Source organism: Ictidomys tridecemlineatus, chromosome 7 (genome assembly GCF_052094955.1).
Source record: "Ictidomys tridecemlineatus isolate mIctTri1 chromosome 7, mIctTri1.hap1, whole genome shotgun sequence".
Lineage (NCBI taxonomy): Eukaryota > Metazoa > Chordata > Mammalia > Rodentia > Sciuridae > Ictidomys > Ictidomys tridecemlineatus.
Genome location: NC_135483.1, coordinates 178,524,004 through 178,547,782, shown reverse-complemented (window position 1 = coordinate 178,547,782; position 23,779 = coordinate 178,524,004). Strand labels below are relative to the sequence as shown.

General features: G+C 36.1%; 1 protein-coding gene across 3 annotated transcripts in view; it reads right to left on the bottom strand.

The window, feature by feature from the left end:
- Nucleotides 1–23,779, bottom strand: part of Xrcc5 (X-ray repair cross complementing 5) — an 82,421-nt gene that overhangs the window by 44,449 nt on the left and 14,193 nt on the right. For all 3 annotated transcript variants that reach the window (XM_005331837.5, XM_078017974.1, XM_078017975.1), the window contains 8 exons: nucleotides 22,775–22,889; nucleotides 21,454–21,592; nucleotides 18,252–18,364; nucleotides 13,954–14,016; nucleotides 11,945–12,082; nucleotides 10,764–10,854; nucleotides 7,617–7,750; nucleotides 1,203–1,399 (listed from right to left, as the gene is read on the bottom strand). In XM_005331837.5, coding sequence (XP_005331894.1) covers nucleotides 1,203–1,399; nucleotides 7,617–7,750; nucleotides 10,764–10,854; nucleotides 11,945–12,082; nucleotides 13,954–14,016; nucleotides 18,252–18,364; nucleotides 21,454–21,592; nucleotides 22,775–22,889 — 990 coding nt within the window. The remainder of the gene's footprint in view (nucleotides 1–1,202; nucleotides 1,400–7,616; nucleotides 7,751–10,763; nucleotides 10,855–11,944; nucleotides 12,083–13,953; nucleotides 14,017–18,251; nucleotides 18,365–21,453; nucleotides 21,593–22,774; nucleotides 22,890–23,779) is intronic.

Here is a 23,779-nt window from a genome sequence, read left to right as displayed (position 1 = left end):
AAGAAAAGGCCACAGACTTTTATTGAACTGTTCTCATCTACTAACCCAGAGGCATACAGGGAGATGAGGAGAGCAGAGGGAAAGTGGATTTTTAGACACTCTTCCTGTGTAGAAGGCATGATAAACTAAGAAGAGCTGTAAGTCTCCCCAGGATGTGTTAAGAATGCTCATGATAGAATCTATTGACTATATAATTTTTTCCCCTCCCAATTCTAACAAAGCTTGGGGTATTAATCTCTGGAAAGTCACACAAAAATTCAAAGTTCTCTATTTGACTTAGACAGTAATTCACTAAATCAATGATTTATAGAAACCAGCGAAGGTTTCTGGAAATTACTCCATATTCTTCAACTGGGGTATTTATAAATAATAAGCTTTGCTTTTTCAATGAAGATACAGCTGTGGGAAGCAAATCAAAAGAAAAATGAAAAGAGTGTCGTGGTGTAAAGCCAAATCTCAAAATGCAGCATAAAGAAATGAATAGATAATACTGGTTTGAGAAAAAAGTCACCAATAACTAGTTGATTGAAACCTGGTGAAATCAAGATTTATATATCCAAATGATTCTGGATAATAAAGAATAAAGTTTTTGTTTGAATGGAAATTAATATAAAGATTCTGAATAGAATCTAATAAGGAAAAAAACTTAATAGCCACTTGTAAGCTTGATTGAAGGATCGTATGAAAAGCATTGTGTAATTGTTAACCTACAAGTAACTCCCTAAAAGAATAACCAGGTTAGTATATCCTCCCACATTCACAAAATAGTTAAAGGCAAGCTAGATTTTTCATTCCTCTTCCCACTTTTCCTCCAAATGCTACACTAACACCTAACCTCCCCACCTAAGAACCTCATGTTTCAATATACTCCTCTCATCACTAGTTCCACACTTCAAAAAGGGTAAAATTTAGCCTTAGATATTAAAAGACTTTGCTTATCCTCCCTTTGTATTATTCACCAAGAATCTGATGCTGATCAAAATGTCAACAACCCAGAAGGTAGTTCTAAATCCCAAGTGAGAAGCAAGGATGAAATATGACTACAATGAATCAATGAGAAACCAATATTCCAACACAAGGGTCAAGTATCAGAAGGCTTCTTCCTCCCACTTTCTCAAATCCACTATCCCCAAGGCAGTGCCTTAATTCCAGAGCCCCCAGGACTATCACTAACCTTAAGGACAACTACATCAGGTACTTACTTGTCTTGGAAAATGTCCTGAGCAGTTACGTGATCCTTTTTCTTGATGGCTTCAGTCAGAGGGAAAAGGTTCTTTATTTTAGAGAGAGGAATCTGACATTTTGCTGTCACTTCAGTGGGGGGCTCTAGCATATTCAAAATATGTTGCTGAATTGGGGGCAGAGGCTCTTGAGGATGTAAAGCTCTGTGCAGCAGACACTGATGGGGAAAGAGAACACAAGTGGAAAGTTTGTAAATGTGTTCTTTCTATTTTACAGTCAGGGATACTCCATCTTTGGTTTGGGAGGGATACTTGACTCATACCAGACATAAGAAACAATAAAGTTTGGCCCTTAACCACTTTTGTTAGCAGGACATTGGACATGTCTTAAACCAACCGAGGAAATAGGCCCATGCTGAATAGTAATTCCTTCTACTAGAAAGTAGTACACCTCCTAGAAAGTAGTTTCATCTTATAAAAAGACACAGTCGCTTTTTACTACTTGGGGAAAATGAGGTTCTAACAATCTGGGATTATAACCTTCTCATCACAAATCTTTTAACACTCCCTTACTCATTCTGCGCTTGCTCCTTCACTCACTCTTAGAACTCAATGTGTGGTGGATCAAACAGGTGGCTAAAGGAGAGCTGGCCAAGATCAAAGAGTCCCAGGAGGAAGGCTGTGAAGGAAACGAGAACCCCGAGTTGCCCCAAACCTCCTAGGAGAGTGGAATGTGAATGCATCTCCACCAGTCTGTCCACCTCTCTTCTCTGTCCTCACAGTCACCACTCTGGCCAGACACCAACATCCCTCCTCTGGCCTACTACCATCACCTTCTAACTGGTCACCAGGCTTCTGCTTGAAAATGAATTCCTTACCATATCCCAGAAGTCCTACAATGACTGCAGCACAAACCCACCTCCCCAGTCTTGGTACCTGCCACTTCTCACTCACAACACAGCAAGGCTGGGTTCTTCAAGTTTCACTCAATTCAAGCTTGTTCCTGCTTTTGGATCCTGGGCTTAATATTCCAGCCTCTTCTGTCTCCCCCAAGAGAGGTGGCCTTTTTTTTTTTAAAGGTACTGGGTATTGAACCCAGGGGTGTTCTACCACTGAGCTACATGCCCATCCCAGTTTTAACTTATTTTGAGATAGGGTCTTGCTAAGTTGCCCAGGCAGCCCTCCTGCCTCAGCCTTCTGAATTGCTAGATTATGAGCACATTCCACTACCTACAATTAAGATTGGCCCTTGTTTTAAATCATCCTAATCTTTACTGAAGTATTTTCTCCTCAGAAGGGCTTTCCCTGATGCCGTATATAAAGTAGCCCCTGCACTCCCTTCCTACCACCTTATCACATTCTATCATTTTCCCTATTTTATATTTTTGATAATATTTACAATCTAAAATCACCACATCATTTTTTTAGTTTAGTTGCTTATTACCTAGAACTCTGCCTTGAATGTAGGGATTGTGTCTAGTTTACAGCTGAATTCCAAAAACAAACATCATGCCTGGCATATAATCAGCACTTGACAGAAGATGAATGAAGCAGTACTCTTTCCCAGAGCTCTTGCTGTTAATGGAGTGGAGCAAGGCTCAAGGGACAAGGCAGGGTTTCACATGCATGGAATTGGATGGCAAGCCACTTCCATCCAATAGCCCCATGCTGCCTACAGGCAACTATACCAGGCTTTGGAGGCACCCATGTCTTCAGGAAAGCAAGCAATGAGATATTATTAAGATTAAAAAAAAGAAAAGAAAGAGTTCATCTGATATTTCCTTGGTGTGGCAAATAAATTATGCTAGAGAATAAGCTTCATTTCTTTTTTTTTTTTTTTTTTGCCATGCAAGGGATCAAATCTAGGGTTTCGCACATGCTAGGGAAGTGCTCTATCACTGAGCTACATCCCCTCTTTTATTTATGCGTGTGTGTGTGTGTGTGTGTGTGTGTGTGTGTGTGTATAGTAATTTTGAAGGAAAAAAAGGGAGTTGAACAGCTTCTGCAATTTCAAGCTATAATCTTATATAATATATAATAATCTTATAGTATACTATTTATACTATCCCATGAACTATTTTCCTACAATAAAGAAAGCATAAGCTAAAAGTTTCCATTCTAAAAAGTAAAAGGTAACTCAGGTTTAATACTAAATATCATCCAAGAATCAATGTCCTACAAATTCAGAAAACCCTCAGTTAGAAATTAAGTACCAATTTCCTCTAGAAATTCCATGTTTGCGCCTGCCCCTTTTCAAAACACAAACCATAACTCTTCCTTCTTTATAGTATATTCATTCATTTCTGAATTTGACTTTGGCTTTCTTCTTTCTTAACTGACTTTCCCTTAAGCATCATTAAGGCTTTTTTAGTGTAAAGCAAAAGGCGAAACCAAAATGGCCCCAAGCCCTCTGTATCTACTATAACCTTGTGCATAATCCTTAATTCACAGTTCTCACCCAAGTCATTTAAAATATCTCAGCTTAGAAAGTCCTAAAGATAAAAAAAAAAAAAAAATAGGAAAAAAAAAAAGAAAGTCCTAAAGATGTAAGCAGTAGCTGGGCCCAGTGGTGCATACCTGTAATCCCAGCAGCTTGGGAGGCTGAGGCAGGAGGATCAAAAGTTCAAAGCCAGCCTCAGCAAATGAGCAAGGTCCCAAACAACTCAGTAAGACCCTGTCTCTAAATAAAATACAAAAAAAGGACTGGGGATATGTCTCAGTGGTTGAGTGCCCCTGGATTTAATCCCCAGTATCAAAACAAACAAACAAACAAAAAAACTTATAAGCAGTAATCAAGCATTCAACCTGGCAGACTTCCTGAAGATTCTACCTGTGATATCCAATTAGCATATTTTGGAAAGTAGTTAGAACAGCCAGTGGAAAATACAACAAAATTTCAGTATAAATTTCAGGCAATCCTATTAAACAGTATTTTTATTAACAAGTCAATAAGAAGGAATCTATAAGACATGTTCTGAAGCAACAACCTCTTACTCATATTTTCTTAAGTTCACATTTTAGATAAATAAAGCTAAGTAGGATATCTATAAAATTCATTAAGCAAGAAATTCCAACTTGTTAAAAAAAATGAGTTAAAAGAAAGTGACATGCTTTAGTAACTAGGAAGCTGAGATCCCAATCCTTTATATATACAATGAACAACCAATAATAAAAACTTAAAAAAAAATAAGTAAATGTTACTCCTTGATGTGATTTTTTACAATTAGAAAAAGATTAGAAGGAAAAGTACAGACTGTATGGCTAATTCAAAGGGCACTAACATATTGATTATAGCAGTACTAACATCAATTATTTAAAAGGTAATTTTAACTGTACTTTTGACAAGACACATTTTCAGCATTTGTTCCAAAATTAGAATTACCCTCTTGCCAACAGATTGATTATTAATCTCTCCCTTCTTCTGTCAGCTCATTCACTCTCAACTCTAAATACTTAAAGAGAAAAATAGGCCCCGTGTTCTCCTGCAGCTTAATGTGTCCTCTCCCTTTGCCAGAAAAGCCGTATCTTCGAGGTAACCTAGGTTCCACCTCATTACTCAACTGACACTGGGCCCTGAAGTCATCAAAAACTTAACTACCAGCCCCTGAAGGCCCTCTGCTAAGCTCACCTTTGCTCATCATTGTGCAACATCTTTTCCCGTCCTTCCTTCTGGACACTCATTCTCTTTCATGCCTTCCAAGATGATCTTTGTTGAGGGTGGAGGTAGGAGCACTTGGTTTTGTTTAGTAACAGCTCTTCTTTTTACATCTACTTCTAATTGTTCGCTCACATAGTGGAGTACCTGGCTCTCTTTTCTGCTCACCATGCTCTCTGAAAGAGGTGGTCTTTTTCCACCATTGTTTTAACTACTGGCTTTATTTAAGACTATTAAATCTATATATTAAAACTGACTTTCGGGGCTTTGCACACCTATTTTCTATTTCCAACTTTCCTTTGAATATATATACTGGGACAGTCAACAAATAACTCAAATTTAACATATGCCAAAAAAAGAATTATACACACACATACACACATACACACACACACACACACCTTTTCATCTGCTCCTTCTATTCTTTACCACAATTAATAGTGACATCATCCTTTTAGTCACCCCCACTAGGACTGTTAATTTCAATTTTTTTTCTTGCCAACCACCATCCAATCCCTCAAATCCTATCTCTTCTACCTTCTAAGTACCTTCAAACTCCATTCCCCCCTCCAGTCTCTACATCACTACTTTAACTCAGGCCTCAAGCAGGCCACTGTGGGTTTCTCAGCTGGCCTCCAGTCCATCTCCTATGCCACCACCAGAGCTATTTTTAAATCCTTTAATGATCACCCACTGCCACAAAATCCAAACTGCTGAGCGAGGTGCACAAGGCTCTTAATAACCTCCCTATTTACCTTCACCACCACCTTCCCCTTAGAGAAATAGAACTATCTGTGGATCCTTAAACACATGACATGTCTTCATACTGTCATGCTTTTGTGTAGGCTACCTGTTTTGCACAACATGCCCTCATTACATTATGCACCCCTCTTTTCCTTCAGAACTCTGTGCAAATGTTAATTCCTCAGAGAAGCCTCTTTTCCTCTTATTCCTGTGGTCTTTTCCCATCATTGTTTTAACTACTGGCTTTATTATCTCTCTACTCCTCTCTCCTCTCAAAGAGTCCTTGAAGTAGTGGACCTATGTTATCTTTAGCTCATGCTTCATAGTTAGTACTCAGTAAACATTTGTTTCTTGGTGGGGGGAGTAAATTCAACTTATACATCCTTAGTGAAGATAAAGAATCTGTATATATTCTTTATGTAGACCGGGCCATATTAAACTCTCCCTCACAAAAGAAAGCAAAGTTGATTATGCTGTAAAAAACTAAGTTATCAGTGCTCACAGCTTTGAAAGATAAATCTTTCTGCATTTATGATTTGTATCCATTTTTAAGTCCAAAAAAATTTACTGAACATAAATAGAGCCTATCCTAGATAAATCTGGCAAGTAGTAGAAGTTTCTCTTGTTTTGGAAAGCTTTCTCACTGCTCAGCTCCTTCCTTTCTTAGAAATGGCATAGGCTTCAGGTCTTCAATTCCATACATCAAAAACCAATGCAGTTTTCCTCAGTTATAACACTCAGGATACTAAAGGATTCACTGAGGCAGGCCTTTACATGTTAAACTTCATATTTCTAATTTCAGAACAAAATATTCTTTTTTCGCTCTTTAAAGGAATTCCAAACACCAAAACAAAACAAAACCAAAAACAGGCAGTTTCTATCATGCAAAGGATCTCTTGATTCCAAAGAGGCCCCAATTATCAAGAATACAGTAACAATAAATGTTGGCAAGGATGTGGGGGAAAAGATACACTCATACATTGCTAGCGTGGAAAGCAATATGGAGATTCCTCAGAAAACATGGAATGGAATAAGAATTTGACGGAGTAATCCTACTCCCTGGCATATACCCAAAGGACTTAAAATCAGCCTATTATCGTCACATGGCCACATCAACGTTTATAGAAGCTCAATTCACAATATCTAAGCTATGGAACTAACTAGGTGCCTTCAGATGAATGAATAAAGAAAATATGATACACACACACAATGAAATATTATTCAGCCATAAAAACTTTTGTTTTTATGAACTTATGGCATTTGCCTGTGAAAGGATGGAAATGGAGACTATCATGTGAAGTGAAATAAGCCAATCCCAAAAAACCAAAGGCCTGATATGCAAATGCTAACACACAGTAGTGGGGGGATAGAAGTTCAGTGAGTTAAACAAATGAGAATGAAGGGAAGGGAGTGGGGTTGGGAATAGGAAAGACAGTAGAATGAATTGTATGTAAGTTTCCTATAGGCTCATATATGAATATATGACCAGTGTAACTTCACATCATGTATAACCACAAGAATGAAAAGTTATACTACATGTATGTATGATAAGTTATACTACATGTATGTATGATGTTAAAATGCATTTTATGTATTTTAACTACTGTCACATATAACTAAAAAGAATAATTTAAAAATACTCAAAACAAAAAAGGCCCCAATATGGATTGGGTTAGTTAAGGATGTTTTGTGAAGTGAAACAAAATGGACAGTCCATAGGTTCACATATTCACCTCACCTAGGAGTGGGCCTTCCATACCTCTCCGGGGAAGACTTTGCTTTAATAGCTGCTTGTTGCATTCTTCAGTTCTGAGGGAGTCAGAGAAACTTGTGTCCAACTGTCATCAACTTCATCCAAAACTAGAATATTCTGTCCTCTCCTTCCTCAACACAAATCAGGAAAATGTTATTCTTTTATTAAATAGAGCAAATGAAGCCCTCTGTGGTTAGATTTATTTGGGACTGGCCAATTACCTTTTCACTTAGCTTTCTTTTCATTTGCTACAAATATGACTGGTTTATCTTTCTTCTCTCACCTGAAATAATCTCTGAAATGCAGGATTTGGGATCTTGGTGGTTGGAAACAAGTCTTCAATGGTGTCTTCCTCCTTGTCTTCCTTTACCAAGCTCATAGAGTCGATTAAAGCATCAACAGCACTCAACTGTGCCTCTTAAGACAAGGATAAACAGAGAAGCAGAAAGGAAAAAAAAGGATTATTCACATTATTCTCCACTAAAACAAAAGCTTTCTATTTTATAAGTACAGCAATACTAGCAGGTTATATAGTCCTGGTTCTGCCAAAAATATTCTGTATGTATGCAAGTACTTAACCTGAGTCTTGTTTTTTTAATCTGTGAAAGAGCTTTTTAGAGTAGTTGACCTCTTAGGTTCTTTTCAGCTCCTCCATTTGATGAACCTTTGACAATGGAGTATCATATCAAAAGCAAAAGAGTCTATTCCAGAAAAAACGAACAACAGCCACAGAAAAACCTGACTTCTCCATGGAAATTTGAACAAAATATTCATCATTCAATGAGCTAGTTGAAAAGAGAAAAGTATTCTGAGCGTTTAGAAGGAAAAGTTAGAATCCAGCCCCCCTCTTTTTTTCCTGGAATAAGGTTAGTTTTAAAAAAATAAGGAAAGGCTTAATAAAAAGCAGATTCTTCTTTTATGCTTTTCCAGGCCTTTCTCTTGTATTTCATGTGAATGAGACTTTTTTTAAAATATAAAAATAGCAGGAGAGCTTAGACAAACTATATAATAATGTAATCAGTACTAGGGAAAAAGTGTTCCAGGACCACATTTGTCATAAAGGTAGCATCAAGGTAAGATGAAGAAGTTACACTACAAATTTATTCAAGAGGAACAAAAGTACAGAAAAATATAAAATGTGTATTTCTGAATCTTAAGCCAGAGGAAATGGAAGGTGAAGACTGGATTAAATTGTAGATTTATGCTGAGGAAGAGGAGTGAAAAAGAGAGGCAAGAATATGCTAGTCCTGGAAGAAGTTGATGACAGTAGGACACAGGTTTCTCTGACTACCTCAAAACTGAAGAACATCATAGGCAGCTTTTGAAGAAACTCTTTCCAACGGAGAGATGGAAGGCCCAACTCCTGGGTGGGGCGAGTGTATGATGGAGAGAACATGTACTATTTATTTTGACTATTTTTTAAAAATTAGTAGTTAATTAAAGAGAAAAACATTAAAAAGAAAAAGAAAACCCCTATGGCAATGAAGCATAAACTTTCTAATATTTAATGTAATTTTTATCAGAGTCTACAACCTTAACAGGAAGACATAAATACAGTGAGCTGATTCTCCTCTTAGAATCAGTTCCTCCTGCATAGACATACATCCATGTACATATCTTACCCCACTCTATTCAAAATATTCTAAAGTTCCATGACAACCTTTTTATGTCTTTTCTAATACCCAACAGAAAGCAAGTAAGTGCTCCTCAAAAAAAAAATCTACCAAGGGCTGGGTTTGTAGCTCAGTGGTAGAGCGCTTGCCTCGCACTGGGCATGATTCTCAGCACCACATAAAAATAAATAAATAAAATAAAGGCATGTGTCTATCTACAACTAAAAAAAAAAAAAAAAAAAAATTACCAAGTAAAACAAAACTGGGATAGTCCAAAGCGATGTGGATGAAAAACAACTTTCCTAAATGCTTCTGTTGTGCTGATTTACAGCAGTTCAGCTGTAGAACTAAAGTACTGTTTTTGGATTCACAGTCACTAGGCAAAAGGTAAAATGTACCTTATGCCTGCAGTCTCTCAAAAGTACCTTGCTTCTATTCTTCACCATTTCAGATATCCCTTTGTACAGCCACTATAAATGAAAGAGCACAGAGGTAGGTATTGTGGCACATTTCTTTCCTGTTTTTGAACTTTCCAGAGAAGGTTTCAGACAAAGGCATAGCTATCACCAACTTAAGCTAATGAGTGCAGCGTCCACATAGAATTAGCTAGGAGATGATTCTTACACATGTGAACATTCAGTGATTTTCACCTGCTACTACCAGTTAGTATCAGGCCAGATTATTCTGGCCTTTCAAACTCCTACAATGACTACATCGACTCCTACATCAACTAGGGAAATACATTAAACAGCTTTAAGAATGCATTTTTCCACAGGAAAGAATATCAACAGAAATACGTTAACACAGAGAAAATAGATCAACAGATCTAAAGATATCTGATTTTTGAGATTCTGATGATTTATGTCTATAAAATAATTATTAAACAAGGTTCTTTTAAAAAAATATTCTACTCATTTAAAGTTTGAAATGATCAAGAGGTAGAGACAAGACTGTGACACAGTGACAACTTTATACATTTAGGTCCATTCCTGCCTCCACCATGATGTAGAGGGCCTCAACTCTAGAAGGACGACAAAGATCCCAGCCGTAGGAACCCATTTAATTCTTAGCCTTTTCTCAGCACACTGCTCCGAAACGGTCGAACAAAAACAACACACAGGAAGAACACACCTACAACCCCTTAATCCTACACTGACACGGATAATAAATTAAACTTGAAGAATAAATTATCTACCGTCATTTGTTGTTCTTTTAGGTATATTTTCTCATTCTGTCCCCTGCTACATTTTATTACAGTTGTCTTAAATGGTGCGCTCTCAGGAAGACTGGACCTGTGACTCTGAGACTCATTCTGTGTAATATCCTACATGTGCAGCCAGAGGCCAAATAACAGGGTTTCTCATTAAGTTCCAAGTAACTCCTAGATGCTAGAAGTACATAACTATGAGACTTAACCTTACTGCAAACTATAAAAGGAGGGCAAAGAGAAAAGCCCATTTCCAGTATCGTCATGTGAATTTCCAAGTTTTTTCATGTATGTAGGACATGGTGTAATACTGCACACCAATTCATTTTAGCAAGGGCAAAGTTGATCACAACCAGAGAACAGACATCCAGCACCAACAAGCTATTCCCTAGACACATGCTCAAAGTCAGAAGGGGGAACTAGACAGTATTTAGAAAGTTCAGGGCAAAACTATTCCTAGTACTGAAAAAATAGTTCAGGAGTATAAGAACAGAACCAACCAATTCCATCGTGTGAAATCTTATCAACAACCAACGACTGGAGCCAGGTGATTGCCCAAGAACAAATCTGCATGCAGAGCCATTAGTGAACTAAATGGAAATAAACTCACCTGTGGGAGTAAATTTCTTATTATTTTTCAGGGATGAAAACATATATTGCCTCAAGTCTTCCATGAAAGGCAGCTGCACATACACTAAGCACTAATGAGAAAGGAAGGGGAAAAAAGTAGAAACAATAAAGTTAATGGAAAAAATATAAAAATGGTCCCAAATATTGTAAAAATGGCACAACAGAAATATTTCAGAAATCAGAAAACTCAAATCTGGCACATGAAAAACTAAAGTGTTTTGACTTGTGCTACTGACTATTCACAACTGCAAACAATATGAAAAATATTAAACATTAAAGAAATGCTTAAAAACAAAACTACTAAGGGGCTGGGGTTGTGCCTCAGTGGTAGAGTGCTTGCTTAGCATGTATGAGGCACTGGGCTCAATTCTCAGCACTGCATATAAATAAATACAATAAAGGTTCATTGACAACTAAAAAAAAAAAAGACTACTAAATGCAAACTGTAAAACGCATGCATGATCAAGTAGAAAAAATGAGAAAAGGCAGGGTGTCTGGAAGGCTGACCTGCAAGTCAAGATATTTGCTTTCACTTTATGTTTCTGGTAAGGAATCTAGACTTATATTTTAAATACAGATCTTTTAAAACAGAAAAGCCCCAAATAGACTTTACATGGATCACAACAAAAATCATATCCTCAACCTTTATTCATAATCCCTATTTATTAAAGTGGAGGTATTTCTCTTCCCATTTGATTCTGAAGTCAAGAAGGTCAAGAACTGAGAGAAAAAATCACTGTTAACCCTTATTGATTTAATAAAAACCTCCTTAAATATTTTTTTTTAATATTTATTTTTTAGTTCTCGGTGGACACAACATCTTTGTTGGTATGTGGTGCTGAGGATCGAACCCGGGCCGCACGCATACCAGGTGAGTGCGCTACTGCTTGATCGAACCCAGCCCCACTCCTTAAATATTTTTATAAGTCATGTTGTTTCCTTACAGTTGAAAACTTGGTTCATAGACCAGCAATATCAACATTACCTGAAAGTTTTCAAGAAATGTAGGATTTCGGCCCCACTCCAGATCTAGAGAATAAGTATCTGAATTTCAACAAGATCCTCAAGTAATTCCCATACATATTAACAGTTGAAAAGCACTGCTTAGCATAAAGGATGGGTTGCGGGGAGAATACAAAAAAATAAACCTGTGGGTTTTACCTCATAGGCATCCTTGATATAAGGAAAAGCCACACCAACTTGAGGATTAGCTCTTCTGTCATAAACGTATCGAACTACAGCCACCATGTCTAATTCATCCAAGGCATGAACCAAGGAGGAAAGTGCAACTGCTGCCGCCTTTTAAGAAAGATGCATGTATTAACACAGATCACAACATTACCTCATAAACCCCAATACCATTTTTTGACCACCACATTGAAAACTGACACCAAAAAGTTGTTCATCCTTTGCCAATAGATCTGAAAATATCTCTTCTTGAGTGATACTGAAGTGACCTTACAATGTACAGTACTGAAAATTCATTATACAAAATGAAGTCATTCCTGTCACAAACCACAAAAATGGAATGGAGAAGCCATGGAAAGGAAGAGGGAACACAGAGACTGCTTGGAAACTTACAGGGATGGAGTTCTGACCAACTGAAAAAAAAAAAGAAAAAATCCATTTGGAGACAGTAACGCTCACTGACAAAATAAGCATAAGACCACTGATGCTTGCTTCAGGAACTGCCTCACAAAATCATCTCAATCCCATGAGAGTGCAACTTTATGACTATCAGTACTTAGCAACTGACAAAACACTAATACAATCTCAAAAGCAGCTTTACATAGTAACTGCCACAGCTCAATGAGCAGAGCTCACCAGCTCCCTCAAGCACCAAAGTGGCAATGACTTTCTTTCCTAGTAATTTGCACAGAGGACTGACTCTCTGTGCAAATGCTAAAGTTTACAATAAGATCCCCAAACTTTCCTTTGTTCTTTAAACACAAAAGAGGCCACCAGGCCTGTGTATGTGTGCCCTGAGTCACAATCCTATTCTTCATTCCCAAATAGAAGTTCCTTCTTTGAAGCTTTGTCTCTACATTTTTATTTGACAGTAGGAAGTAGTTATCTGTATATAGCCAGATTCTAATTACACAATTCACAAGGCTGCCCTTGGCTATCAAATCCAGATAATCACCCAACACATGATTCTCAACACAGCTTAGTGACATGACATTCCTCACTGCACATGCAGCATTTCTCCCAAAATGACTAGAATTTTCTTGCATAAAGGGACAAATGGGATTTAAAACCTCAGCAGCAGAAGTTAAAAACAAGTTGTAGTTTGACAGTACACACCAGACCTACATGATTTCTGAGAATTGATTCAGGAAAAACCTATGAACTAGAATTCTCAAATATGAAGATTCCCCATTTCAACTGTGTTCTAATTTATCCCATTCAGTAGTGAGTGGAATCCACACATTTTCTTCTAATTTTAATTTTCTCATAGATGGGTATGCCGTTTGTTATTCTATCTAGATCAACAGCCAGCTACCTTTCAGAAGTGAGGATAATAAGAGGGCTATACCTGTTATACCAACACCCTACCTCTTCCCAGACAAACCAACTATATTCAGTTTACTAATTTTAATTTTAAATACTTCATGGATTTGGAAACCTGATTCAACAGTCGTAAGTAAGTTCTGACTAAGTGGTCAGAAAGAAAATATTTACAAAGGGAGCAGGTATGAGTACAGGATGCAAAAATTCTGGGGAGGTGAGAAAAGAGTAGGAAGAAGGAGGGGGAAAAGATCAAATTCCTCAATAACAGAAGTAATTCAGTGAGCCACTGAAGTGTCTCTCCAGGATGCTTATGCCAGCTCTATATGTTCAGTTTTTATGAAAAATCAAAATGTCAACCTGACCCTGACCCTCTCAACATTTGACCATGAAACTCCCACACCTAAATGAAGTCATTCAAAATATTTTCTTTTTAATATATACTTGGTCTCCAATTGTAGGATTATGTCCTCAAGTGTTTTACTCATGCTAAGACAAACTCATTTATCATTTCTCCATTTTCACAGTTAAAGGTCAGTGAATTTTCCTAATGCTGTTGCAAGAATTCATGTCATTTTAAACTTCAAAAGCCCCAAACAATCCACTTTCATCAAATGACAGTTCAATTCTGAAGCACTAACTGAATGATCCAGTTAACTCACCTTATCACCTTTTGCTGCAAAGACCTTTAGAACTTGACTTCCCATAAAGAATTTTCTCTGGACCTACAAGAGTAAGAGAGGAAAATAATTGGTTTTGATCCGATATAAAAAAAAAACCAAACAAACATATATAGCCGTAATGCCACACATTGCTAAGAAATTCTATTCAAAATGTTTTTACAAGAAAACATTCATAGCGACCAGAGACAACTTATTACTTGAGGATGACCATTCATCAACACAACAAACATCTGAGCACCTAGTGTGTATACTGTATTGTCCTGAATACAATAAACATGACAGTGTACGGGACATAATTTTGCTTTTGAGGATATTAGAGAGACAAACGTGAAATTAACTGTAATGCAGCATTAGCGTCAAAGGTTATATGATGTTATAAGAGCACATATGAAGGGCACCAAGTCTGGTCACCGAAGGTTAAGGGAAGGTCAGCAAATGCTGACACCTAAGACTTAATAGATAAAAAGGAAACAACTCAGAAGCACATCTGGGCACAAGGTCCCAGGAAGAGATTCACGCTATTGTGAATCAAAGTCTGGAGTGATATAAACTAAAGTACATTTGGAGTAGTTTTGGAGTAGTGCAGCACCACAGTGTGAGGAGAATGTGAGAAATCATATTAAAGATTAACAATGATTAGATCATGAAGTCTCTTAGAAACAAGTTATGTGGTTTGGACTTTATTCTAACTGCAATGACAAAGCACTGATGAACTGCAGAGAATGAAGAACAAATTAGCAAGGGATACAAACTGAAGAAAGGAAAACCTGTGAAACCAGAAATAAGTATGCGTGTCCTTTCTTTCCCCTTTTAAAATTCAATTAACTTACCAGCAAAGTTATCAGAGGGGTCAAAGCAATCCACCAATATTCAATTAGAAAATAAATAATGAGCAGTTCCTGAAATCATAACTACCTGCATGTACCTACCAAGATCAACTTCTTTCTGATCTATGTAATCTGGAGCTTGGAGCTTCTTTATAACAACATGACACATGCTCTATAGGGCAATGTTCCTTAAGTTTTTTTTCTTGCCCTCTCACCTGAGAAATTATTGGAGTACTTGCATGGTAACAGCAGCTCAAGAAGATGAGTCTCAAAGGTATGGGTAAGGCCCTTGTAATTCAAATGCTCCTCATCTACACTTCCACTCCCCCATAAGAAAACCATTACTCTAAGACATATGGGAATAAACCTATATTTTAGTTTGCTATATTCATATAGCTCGACTTGCCCTAACAGAATCTATAATAGTTCCTGATTTATTAAAGAACAGCTAATGATAACTTTTCCAAATGTACCCAAATGATTTTTCAAAGAACAGCCAGACATTTGGGAAAATTCTGGCTAAATTTTTATCTATCATATAGAAACCCAGAATACTTGACAACATTAAGACAGGCAAACTGAAAAACCTATTAAATTTTTAAAAGTAATCTACAATTAAAAGAACAAAAACAAAAAGCAGGCTAGGGATATAGTTCTACGGTAAAGTTCTATGGCAAGCAGCCTAGCATGTGAAAGGCCCTGGGTTTCATCCACAACACTATAAAAACAAAGACAAAAACAAATAAAACACACACATACACACCCCAAAACAAAATGAAAACTTATCATCAATTCAATTTAAAAATGTTAGGTTTTCAACATTCTGGTTTAAGGAAATATGGAACAATATGTGATTTTATTAATTCAAAGATAATCACTAGTCTGTAAAAAGATGCATGCTTATATTTTATCACAGTTACCATGTTCTTAACACTTGCGCCCTTTTGTTAAGATAATGTAAGAAATCATGTATGTACATTAGACTAGTCAAAAGCTGAGTTTATTCATTTGTTGAGCAGATTACCATTAAACAATAGCATAGGCTTTGGAGGCAGTCCTGTTCAAAACCCATCTCTACCATCTCTGAGCTATGTGACCGTGGGCCAGATAGATACTTAACAGCTCTGAGCCTCAACTTCCTAATCTATAAAATGCAGATCATGGGGGGGGCTGGGGATGTGGCTCAAGCGGTAGCCCGCTGGCCTGGCATGCATGCGGCCCAGGTTCGATCCTCAGCACCACATACAAAGATGTTGTGTCCACCGAAAACTAAAATAAATAAATAAATATTAAAATTCTCTCTCTCTCTCTCTTAAAAAAAAAAATGCAGATCATGGCATCTGAGAATTAAATGAAAATTTACATAAAATGCTTATTTATATATTGACTAGAATATTATAATTATTCAATAAATGGTAGTTATAATAATTATCTTCATTGTACTTATCTGGGATTTTACTTAGGATTAAATTGAGCCTAAAAACAGAAAGTCGACTTAGAAAACACTTCATGATTTTAGAAGTTAATTTTAGGTTAATAAAAGTCTTCTAGGGCAGGGGCTGGGGCTCAGTGGTAGAGAGCCCACCTCACATGTGTGAGGCACTGGATTCGATCCTCAGCATCACATAAAAATAAATAGATACTGTGTCCAACTACAGCTAAAAAATTTTTAAAAAAACTCTTCTAAAATGGAAAGTATATTTTTTGTTCTGTTCATTATTTTGCTTTGTTATTTAACTCCCTCTCAACCTGGCAAAAGGTGATTTCAATATCCTGAGTCCTGAATTATACTTGAAGGATTTTCACAGGTCTTTTCTGCCTACCTAGATCTACAGTCACTTCTTTCTTTCTTTTTTTTATTAAGATGATTCCACGTTTTTTATGTCTTTATTTATTTATTTTTATGTGGTGTTAGGGATCAAACCCAGCTGAGCCACAACCCCAGCCCTACATTCACTTCTTTTTTTTTTTTTTTTGAGAGAGAGAATTTTTTAATATTTATTTTTTAGTTTTCGGTGCACACAACATCTTTGTTTTGTATGTGGTGCTGAGGATCGAACCCAGGCCGCACGCATGCCAGGCGAGCGCGCTACTGCTTGAGCCACATCCCCAGTCCAACATTCACTTCTTAATAGACCAGTTTCTACGAAACAGTGAAAATGAAGTTTCTATTATGCTGAAGACTCGTAAGCACTGCTACCAATATTCATCAGTTTTAAGTTTATATGCTTTCTAAAGTGAATAATTTCATTTTTAAGAAAGCCATATTTAGTGTCTTGTTAGAAACTCTCAACTTCCTAAAAGTAATTATTCTATCAATAAAATCTTACAGATTTTAAGTAAATACTCTCGATTTTTGGCTTATGAGTTTTTAATACATACGTATCAGTTTGGAGAATCATGAAAACAATTCTCCTCAACCTCACTAAACTCTTCTAACACTGAAGTACAATGTATATGCCAGAGCAACATAAGGAAGTTCAAATTCAGAATACCGGATTCAGAATACTTCATTAGAATTTTCACATGAGTTCTCCAATAAAAATCTCTTCATCCCTATATACCTTGGGTAAAACATATATAAAGCTACATTTTATATTTCCTAATTATAATTTATCTCTTTGGCTGCCTACCTCAAGAATATTTAATCTAAGATCTCCGGGAATCTTTTAACAATCTCTTCTAAGATAGCATGTGGTATCCCAAGGTGAATTACACGATTTCCCACATTGTCTATTTAGAACTTCTTTGCTTTGGGGCCTAAAACACATGTTACTTATATAGATAAGTTTCACATCCTAGAACTCTACATTGGAACTGAGAAGGAAAGTGACCACTATTAATCAATGATATTTTGAGAGTTAATGTCATTCAAAACTCACGTAGCAATCATCTAAAACACTCCATTATACATCATAGTTTAGAGAAAGCAATACCACAGCAAAAAAATGGATACTATTTCTTTACCTTTAAGATTACTATGAGCTTTGATGGTCAGCAAAGGGAGGAAATGACTTAACTGAACCTATTCTTCAGATTTATTTACATCTTGGTTTTTCTCTTCAAAAATAAAAAATAAGCTGGGTGCAGTGGCACAGCCTATAATCCCAGCAACTCAGGAGGCTTAGGCAGGAGAATCACAAGTTCAAGGCCAGTCTCAGCAATTTAGCAAGACCCTCACAAACTTAGCAAGACCCTGTTTCAAAAAATAAAAAGAGCCAGGGATGTAGCTCAGTGGTAGAGCATCCCTGGGTCCAATCATCAGTACCCCCCAAAAAAGGGGAGAGTATCAAAAATCAAATATAGCTACACTAACCCCCAACTACATTAAAGAAAACAAAGTAAAATAAATATTGTAAACGAAATGACCAATCAAAAGCATACCACCTCAAGTAACAACTGGGGAAAAGCTCGCAGATTTTATTCATAATTGCAAAGCAATTACTGTACCTGAGAAGATCTACAAAATCCCAAAACAGAGAAGCACTTCCCCTCCGATTTGTATTTCATTTGTTCCTCATCCACTTTAGAGAAAGGAACTATATCGCTTCCATAGCGGAACCCTAGAGAACGAGAGAAGAGCATCTGTTAAGCATATGGGGCCTCGTTTTCTCTGAGATGAAATGAGCTCTACACATACATTAACAATGCAGGCACACTCTAGAGTGAGCCTCCATCTTCTATTCCCTGGAATCAAATTGCTGCCCCTTGTGATCAACAGGGAAAGAAAAGCAGCAGAATCACAAACCACATACACAATATAGAGAAAATTAAAATCTAATTACATTTTTTAAGTAGCATCTTTTGCAATCTAGTTACCTTAATGATTATCCAGGCTAAAAGAAATGATGTCACAAATGCAATGCACTAGTTATCCTCCAAAGATAAACCATGGTAAACTAAACTACAAGCATGATTCATAAACATAATAACAAGAACACATTTATTCAGAAGCCTGGAGACCACAGAGAAAACCTTCCATAAGAAATTTTCAGAATAAAATGTTCTCAAAAACCCATGCTGGATACCTACGAAACCAAAACTCTTCTGTTTAGAAACATTCAACTGCTAAGTTGTACATTTTTCTGCATTTAAATTTTTTCTATTTCTTGGATTTGACTGCATTTTCTCTTTTTAATTACTGAGAAATCTACATAATGCAGCACACCCACCACCCACAAAAGACAAAAACTCTAAGTCTATTCCAAGGCTTCTGCTCTGTAGAAAGATTATGTCCTTTCAATACACAGTATTTTATATATTTGGTGGGGGCATAGATCATCAAAATTCAAGGTAAATGCAAGGTCAAGCACATTCCTCTTTACTCCGAGAAACAACCAATAACAATTAAAAAAAAAAAAAATCTGAGTGTCCAGGGGCAGAGTCTATGATCTAGTGTTTACTTGTTCTTATTAGTCTATTGATACCATATATCAAAAAAAAAATAACAATAGGGGCTAAAGCTGTAGCTCAGTGGTAGAGCGCTTGCCTAGCATACATGAGGCACTGGGTTCGATCTTCAGCACCACATAAATATAAACAAATAAAATAAAGGCATTCTGTCCATCTACAACTACAAAAAAACTTTTTTTAAAAATTAAAAACAACAACAACAAAAATCCATGTTGCTATTTTTATCATGTATGTTTAAAAAAAAACTGGCAACAATAACAAAAAAACTCCAACAACATTTTAACGGGAAAATACATGGTACTTGATAAACAGTGGTATCTAAACCAAAAGCTTTTTAAACTTTTTCTGTCATCAATTTTTCATTTGATTCATTTAACAGTAAGTTGAAAGTTCTAATTAAAAATGTCTTGGGTTTTCTGGTTCTTCTACTTAAAGGGCAAATAATTTTAATTTTGTACCTAACAGAAAGTACAAAAAAACCCCTACAAATATAACCAATTCCTTTGCCCACATGGACTATAAACTAAACTATACCAGTTTCTCTGCTTAAGAAAGAGAATTCTGCATCGTTAGGAGGTAGGGAATGGAGGACAAGGAAAGGAAGTCTGTAAATAAAATGGTAAAGGTGAAAAACATGTTTTAACTCTTCTCCTTCCATTGCCTCACTATAAATTATCTCTTTGTGTAACATACCAGAATTTTCTTTGCTAACAACAAAAAGAACCTACACCCTTATCTCTAGACCCTTCTTCTTCCAATCCATTCTGTACCCAATTGTCATATTTAATTTCTTAAAATGCAGTCCCAATGATTCCCTGCTCCTCAAAACCGTAAGACTCCACACTGCTTTCAATGTATAAATGTATTCTATCATTGAAAGCTCTTAATTAGTCAGTCCTGATTCAGAATAATATGTAGGAACACAGACTATAAAGGAACACAGACTGTAAAGGAACACAGCCTTAGATTCAAGTTCTGCTAGTTGTTAACTGTGTGACTTTGAATATGTTAATGAATGCCTTTCAGCCTTGGTTCCTTTATCTGTAAAGTGGAAATAACAAGTACCTGCTTCTTTAGATTGTTGTGACAGCTAAAAGAGAAAATGCAGGCTGTCAATTTTGTACCACAGTAGGCCCTCTACTTTCCTGGTCTTGGGCCTTATGCTACTCTTCCTACTATGTGCCAGACATACCAGGATCAAACCATGAGGAATGATTCTACCCCAAGTCTAATTCCAAAATTCATGTTCTATACTACTGAACTGAATTAAAGAGCTATTAGAAATTGGAGGGTGTTAATTATACTTCATATATAATCCTCCAGAGAGTCAAAATCATTCCCATTTTTATTTTTTTTTTAATATTTAGGTGGACACAATATCTTTATTTTTTATTTTTATGTGGTGTTGAGGATCGAACCCAGCGCCCTGCACATGCCAGGCGAGAGCGCTACCACTTGAGCCACATCCCCAGCCCCCATTCCCACTTTTAAATGTCTCTACTCCTAACACACATAACTATACGCTATGAGATACAGTGCTATAGATGAAATTTTTGTCAAAACTTGCAAATCAAAACTATACTGAGCAGTGCATAGCCTGACAATAAATTTCTTTTAAGAATCCTGGTTTCTATCTTAAACCATCATTTGGTATCTTATAATTTTAGCTCTTGAATATTCAGATATTCTTAGCTAGCTTCTAAGTCCTCTGGATAGAGAGGCCATCTAGACATACTATCCAAGGCAAATGGGAATAATATATGAGTACAACTTAAAAGATCTTAGTGAGTCCAAAGCAATATAACAAACAAAAATAATTTTCCTTATCCTCTGAATTAACATAAGAAAACATATCTGGATATAATAACTGAAATTGGAACTTGGAAGAATAATCATCATGGAAGTAAAAAATAAATAAAAACACTTGCTTTAGCCACTTTAATGTTAACACTCTCTTAGCTAATGAGTTTCAACTTTAAATAAAGTCAAGTATTAAGCCCTGTCACCTGAAATTAAAATTGACAGGGATGAAATACGTGCTCTCGTAGAAGCCATTCAGCCTAAGTCCCAACAGATGAGCTAAAGGAAAAAATGTCTCCATCATACCATCAGACAGCTGCATCTTATCTATACCTCAAAGTAAAATCCTTAAATGAACAATAATACAAATAGTAGCCTGTCTCATACTGCCTTAAGAAAAATCTCTTTTAGGCTAAAGTGCAAACTCTTACTAACATACCTTGAATAGTATCTTCTTTGGGAACTTCAGTTTCATCATCATCATTTAAGCAATAAACTGTTTCTTTTTGTATATCTTCTTTCTTTAGGGTTCTTGCATCCACAACCATCCAAGTCTTTTTAATTTGCTCCAAAGTAATCTTAATTTCAAAATTAAAAAAAAATAAGGAATGCTAGGATTCTGATTGACAGAAGATAAAAACCTAACATGTTCTCTGGTTCAAAAACAAAAATCTAGAACAATTACTCTAGCTACATTGTTTTACTCTTACCTATTGTGGAAATCTTGGCTTATTTTATAATAGGAAATACCTGTAACTTTCTCTACATTTCATTATCCCCTAGGATGATCTACAAATATTAATATCTCAGTATACATAAATAATTTCTATGCAAAACCCTAAAAAAGGAAGACCATACACTTTATCAATATTCTAATAAAAAAGAAAGAGAAAGCAACATATCAACAGTCAGAAATCAACAAACTTTGAAAAGGAAAGCCAAATAAAGAAGGGAGGAGACTATTCTCATTCCTAGGAACACTATTCTAGGCCTTAATGGAACCCAAAATAAAGAACTACCTCCAAGCTTCTTATGACATACCATGGGTTTAGGAACTCAGTCCTCGAATATACAAAAACATGTCTGTATATCTACTTTTTATATTTAAAATGTTTTTATTTTATTCTGTACATTTAGAAAAAAAGGCAAATCCTTGCTCATGTGGAAACATGGGTCAGAGATTCCAATTCAGGCTGGAATTTCATTAAATAATTACCAAAAGAAACTCACTTTTTAAAGTGTGCATAATATTATGGTCAAATGTGCGTATATTATGAAACATAATTTCACAATAACAACTCACTATCTTTTAATGTTTCATAGATTTTGTCACTATCAGTTCATTAATAAATGAATTAAGTGCGAGTCTCCAAAACTCTGAACTTTTGCACATCATTGATATTTCTGCCATATTACAATGTCAACATAATGAATTACATTTTTTTTAAAAGAGAGACACACACACACACACACACACACAAACAGAGCCAGAGACACACCAAGAGAGTTGAATTCCATAACAATCAATTATCAATGCAGAGAAAAGGGAGGGAATCAAACTCTATCAAAAATAATTCTGAAAACTTCTCCTGGCATGCCTTTTACATAAGAAGCTAAACAGAAGACTAAATGAAAAGGAAGAGCAGCTAAAGAAGCATTAATTATACTCTGAATAACCCACACATGAATTGTCAGCTGCTTATATAAGCATATTTATCTCTCTGGTAACTTCTCTTTAAAAATGTGTACCTACCACTTACCGATTTATAGGCCACGATCTTTATAGACAAATTGGAGCCAATGGTCAGCTGGCAGGACCAGGGCATGGAACGCCTCTCAATTTTCTTAAAGACACATAGTTGTCTCAGACTCTCACTTAATAAGGAAAAATACACAATAAAGTAACAATTTAAGAACGCTACCTTATGCTAGATGATGCACTCAATTTTCTAGAATGAGAAATGAGATGTTGATGATTATAGACAGAGGAACAGCAGGGGATGGCAGGAAAATGACAATCATTTGGGAGAGAGCCAGAACACAAATGAGATGGCTTAGAAGGAAGAAGGACTTGAACTGTTTTACTGACAGGTGAAAATGAATAGCTCTATCTTCCCCTATTCAATCATTCTTTCAACTCTGCCAAAGATTCTTTACATTTTTCTCAGGACCAAGGACACCTTTGAGGATATAATAAAAGCACATTCACAAATGAGTTTGCACACAATATAAATGGTTTACCAACTCCCTGAAAACAACAGACCTAAGGATAAGAACCTGCTCTGGAATATGACACTACTGCTTACAATACCACAATTCACATACTTAATTAGTTAATTCCAAATCTCTTAAAAGACATGATCTATTTTTATGCAAACAGTAGAAAGAGTTAAGTAAAGACTACTGGGTATAAAGCAAATTATTTGTCTACATTTAGTCTTAAGATAGATAACTCTAGGTTTTTTACTGATGTGAAGGGCTGGAGGAGGAGCTTCTTCACTTAAAAGTAAAGATCAACTCTTACTTGCTCTAATGAAATACAACATAGAAGATTATAGGATAGGTGGAATTTATCGTTTCACTAAGATAAAAAACAAAGGAATTAGCAATTAAATATACTCAAAGCCTTTGGCTCCATCTCCTTGGTTATAGATGAAAAACCGATCTACAAAGAGGTCAAGAGAATTAATTATCTTACATCTTCCACAGTTATAGACAGAGAGACCTCAATAGACTCCAATTCTCAGAAATGATTTAAAATAAAT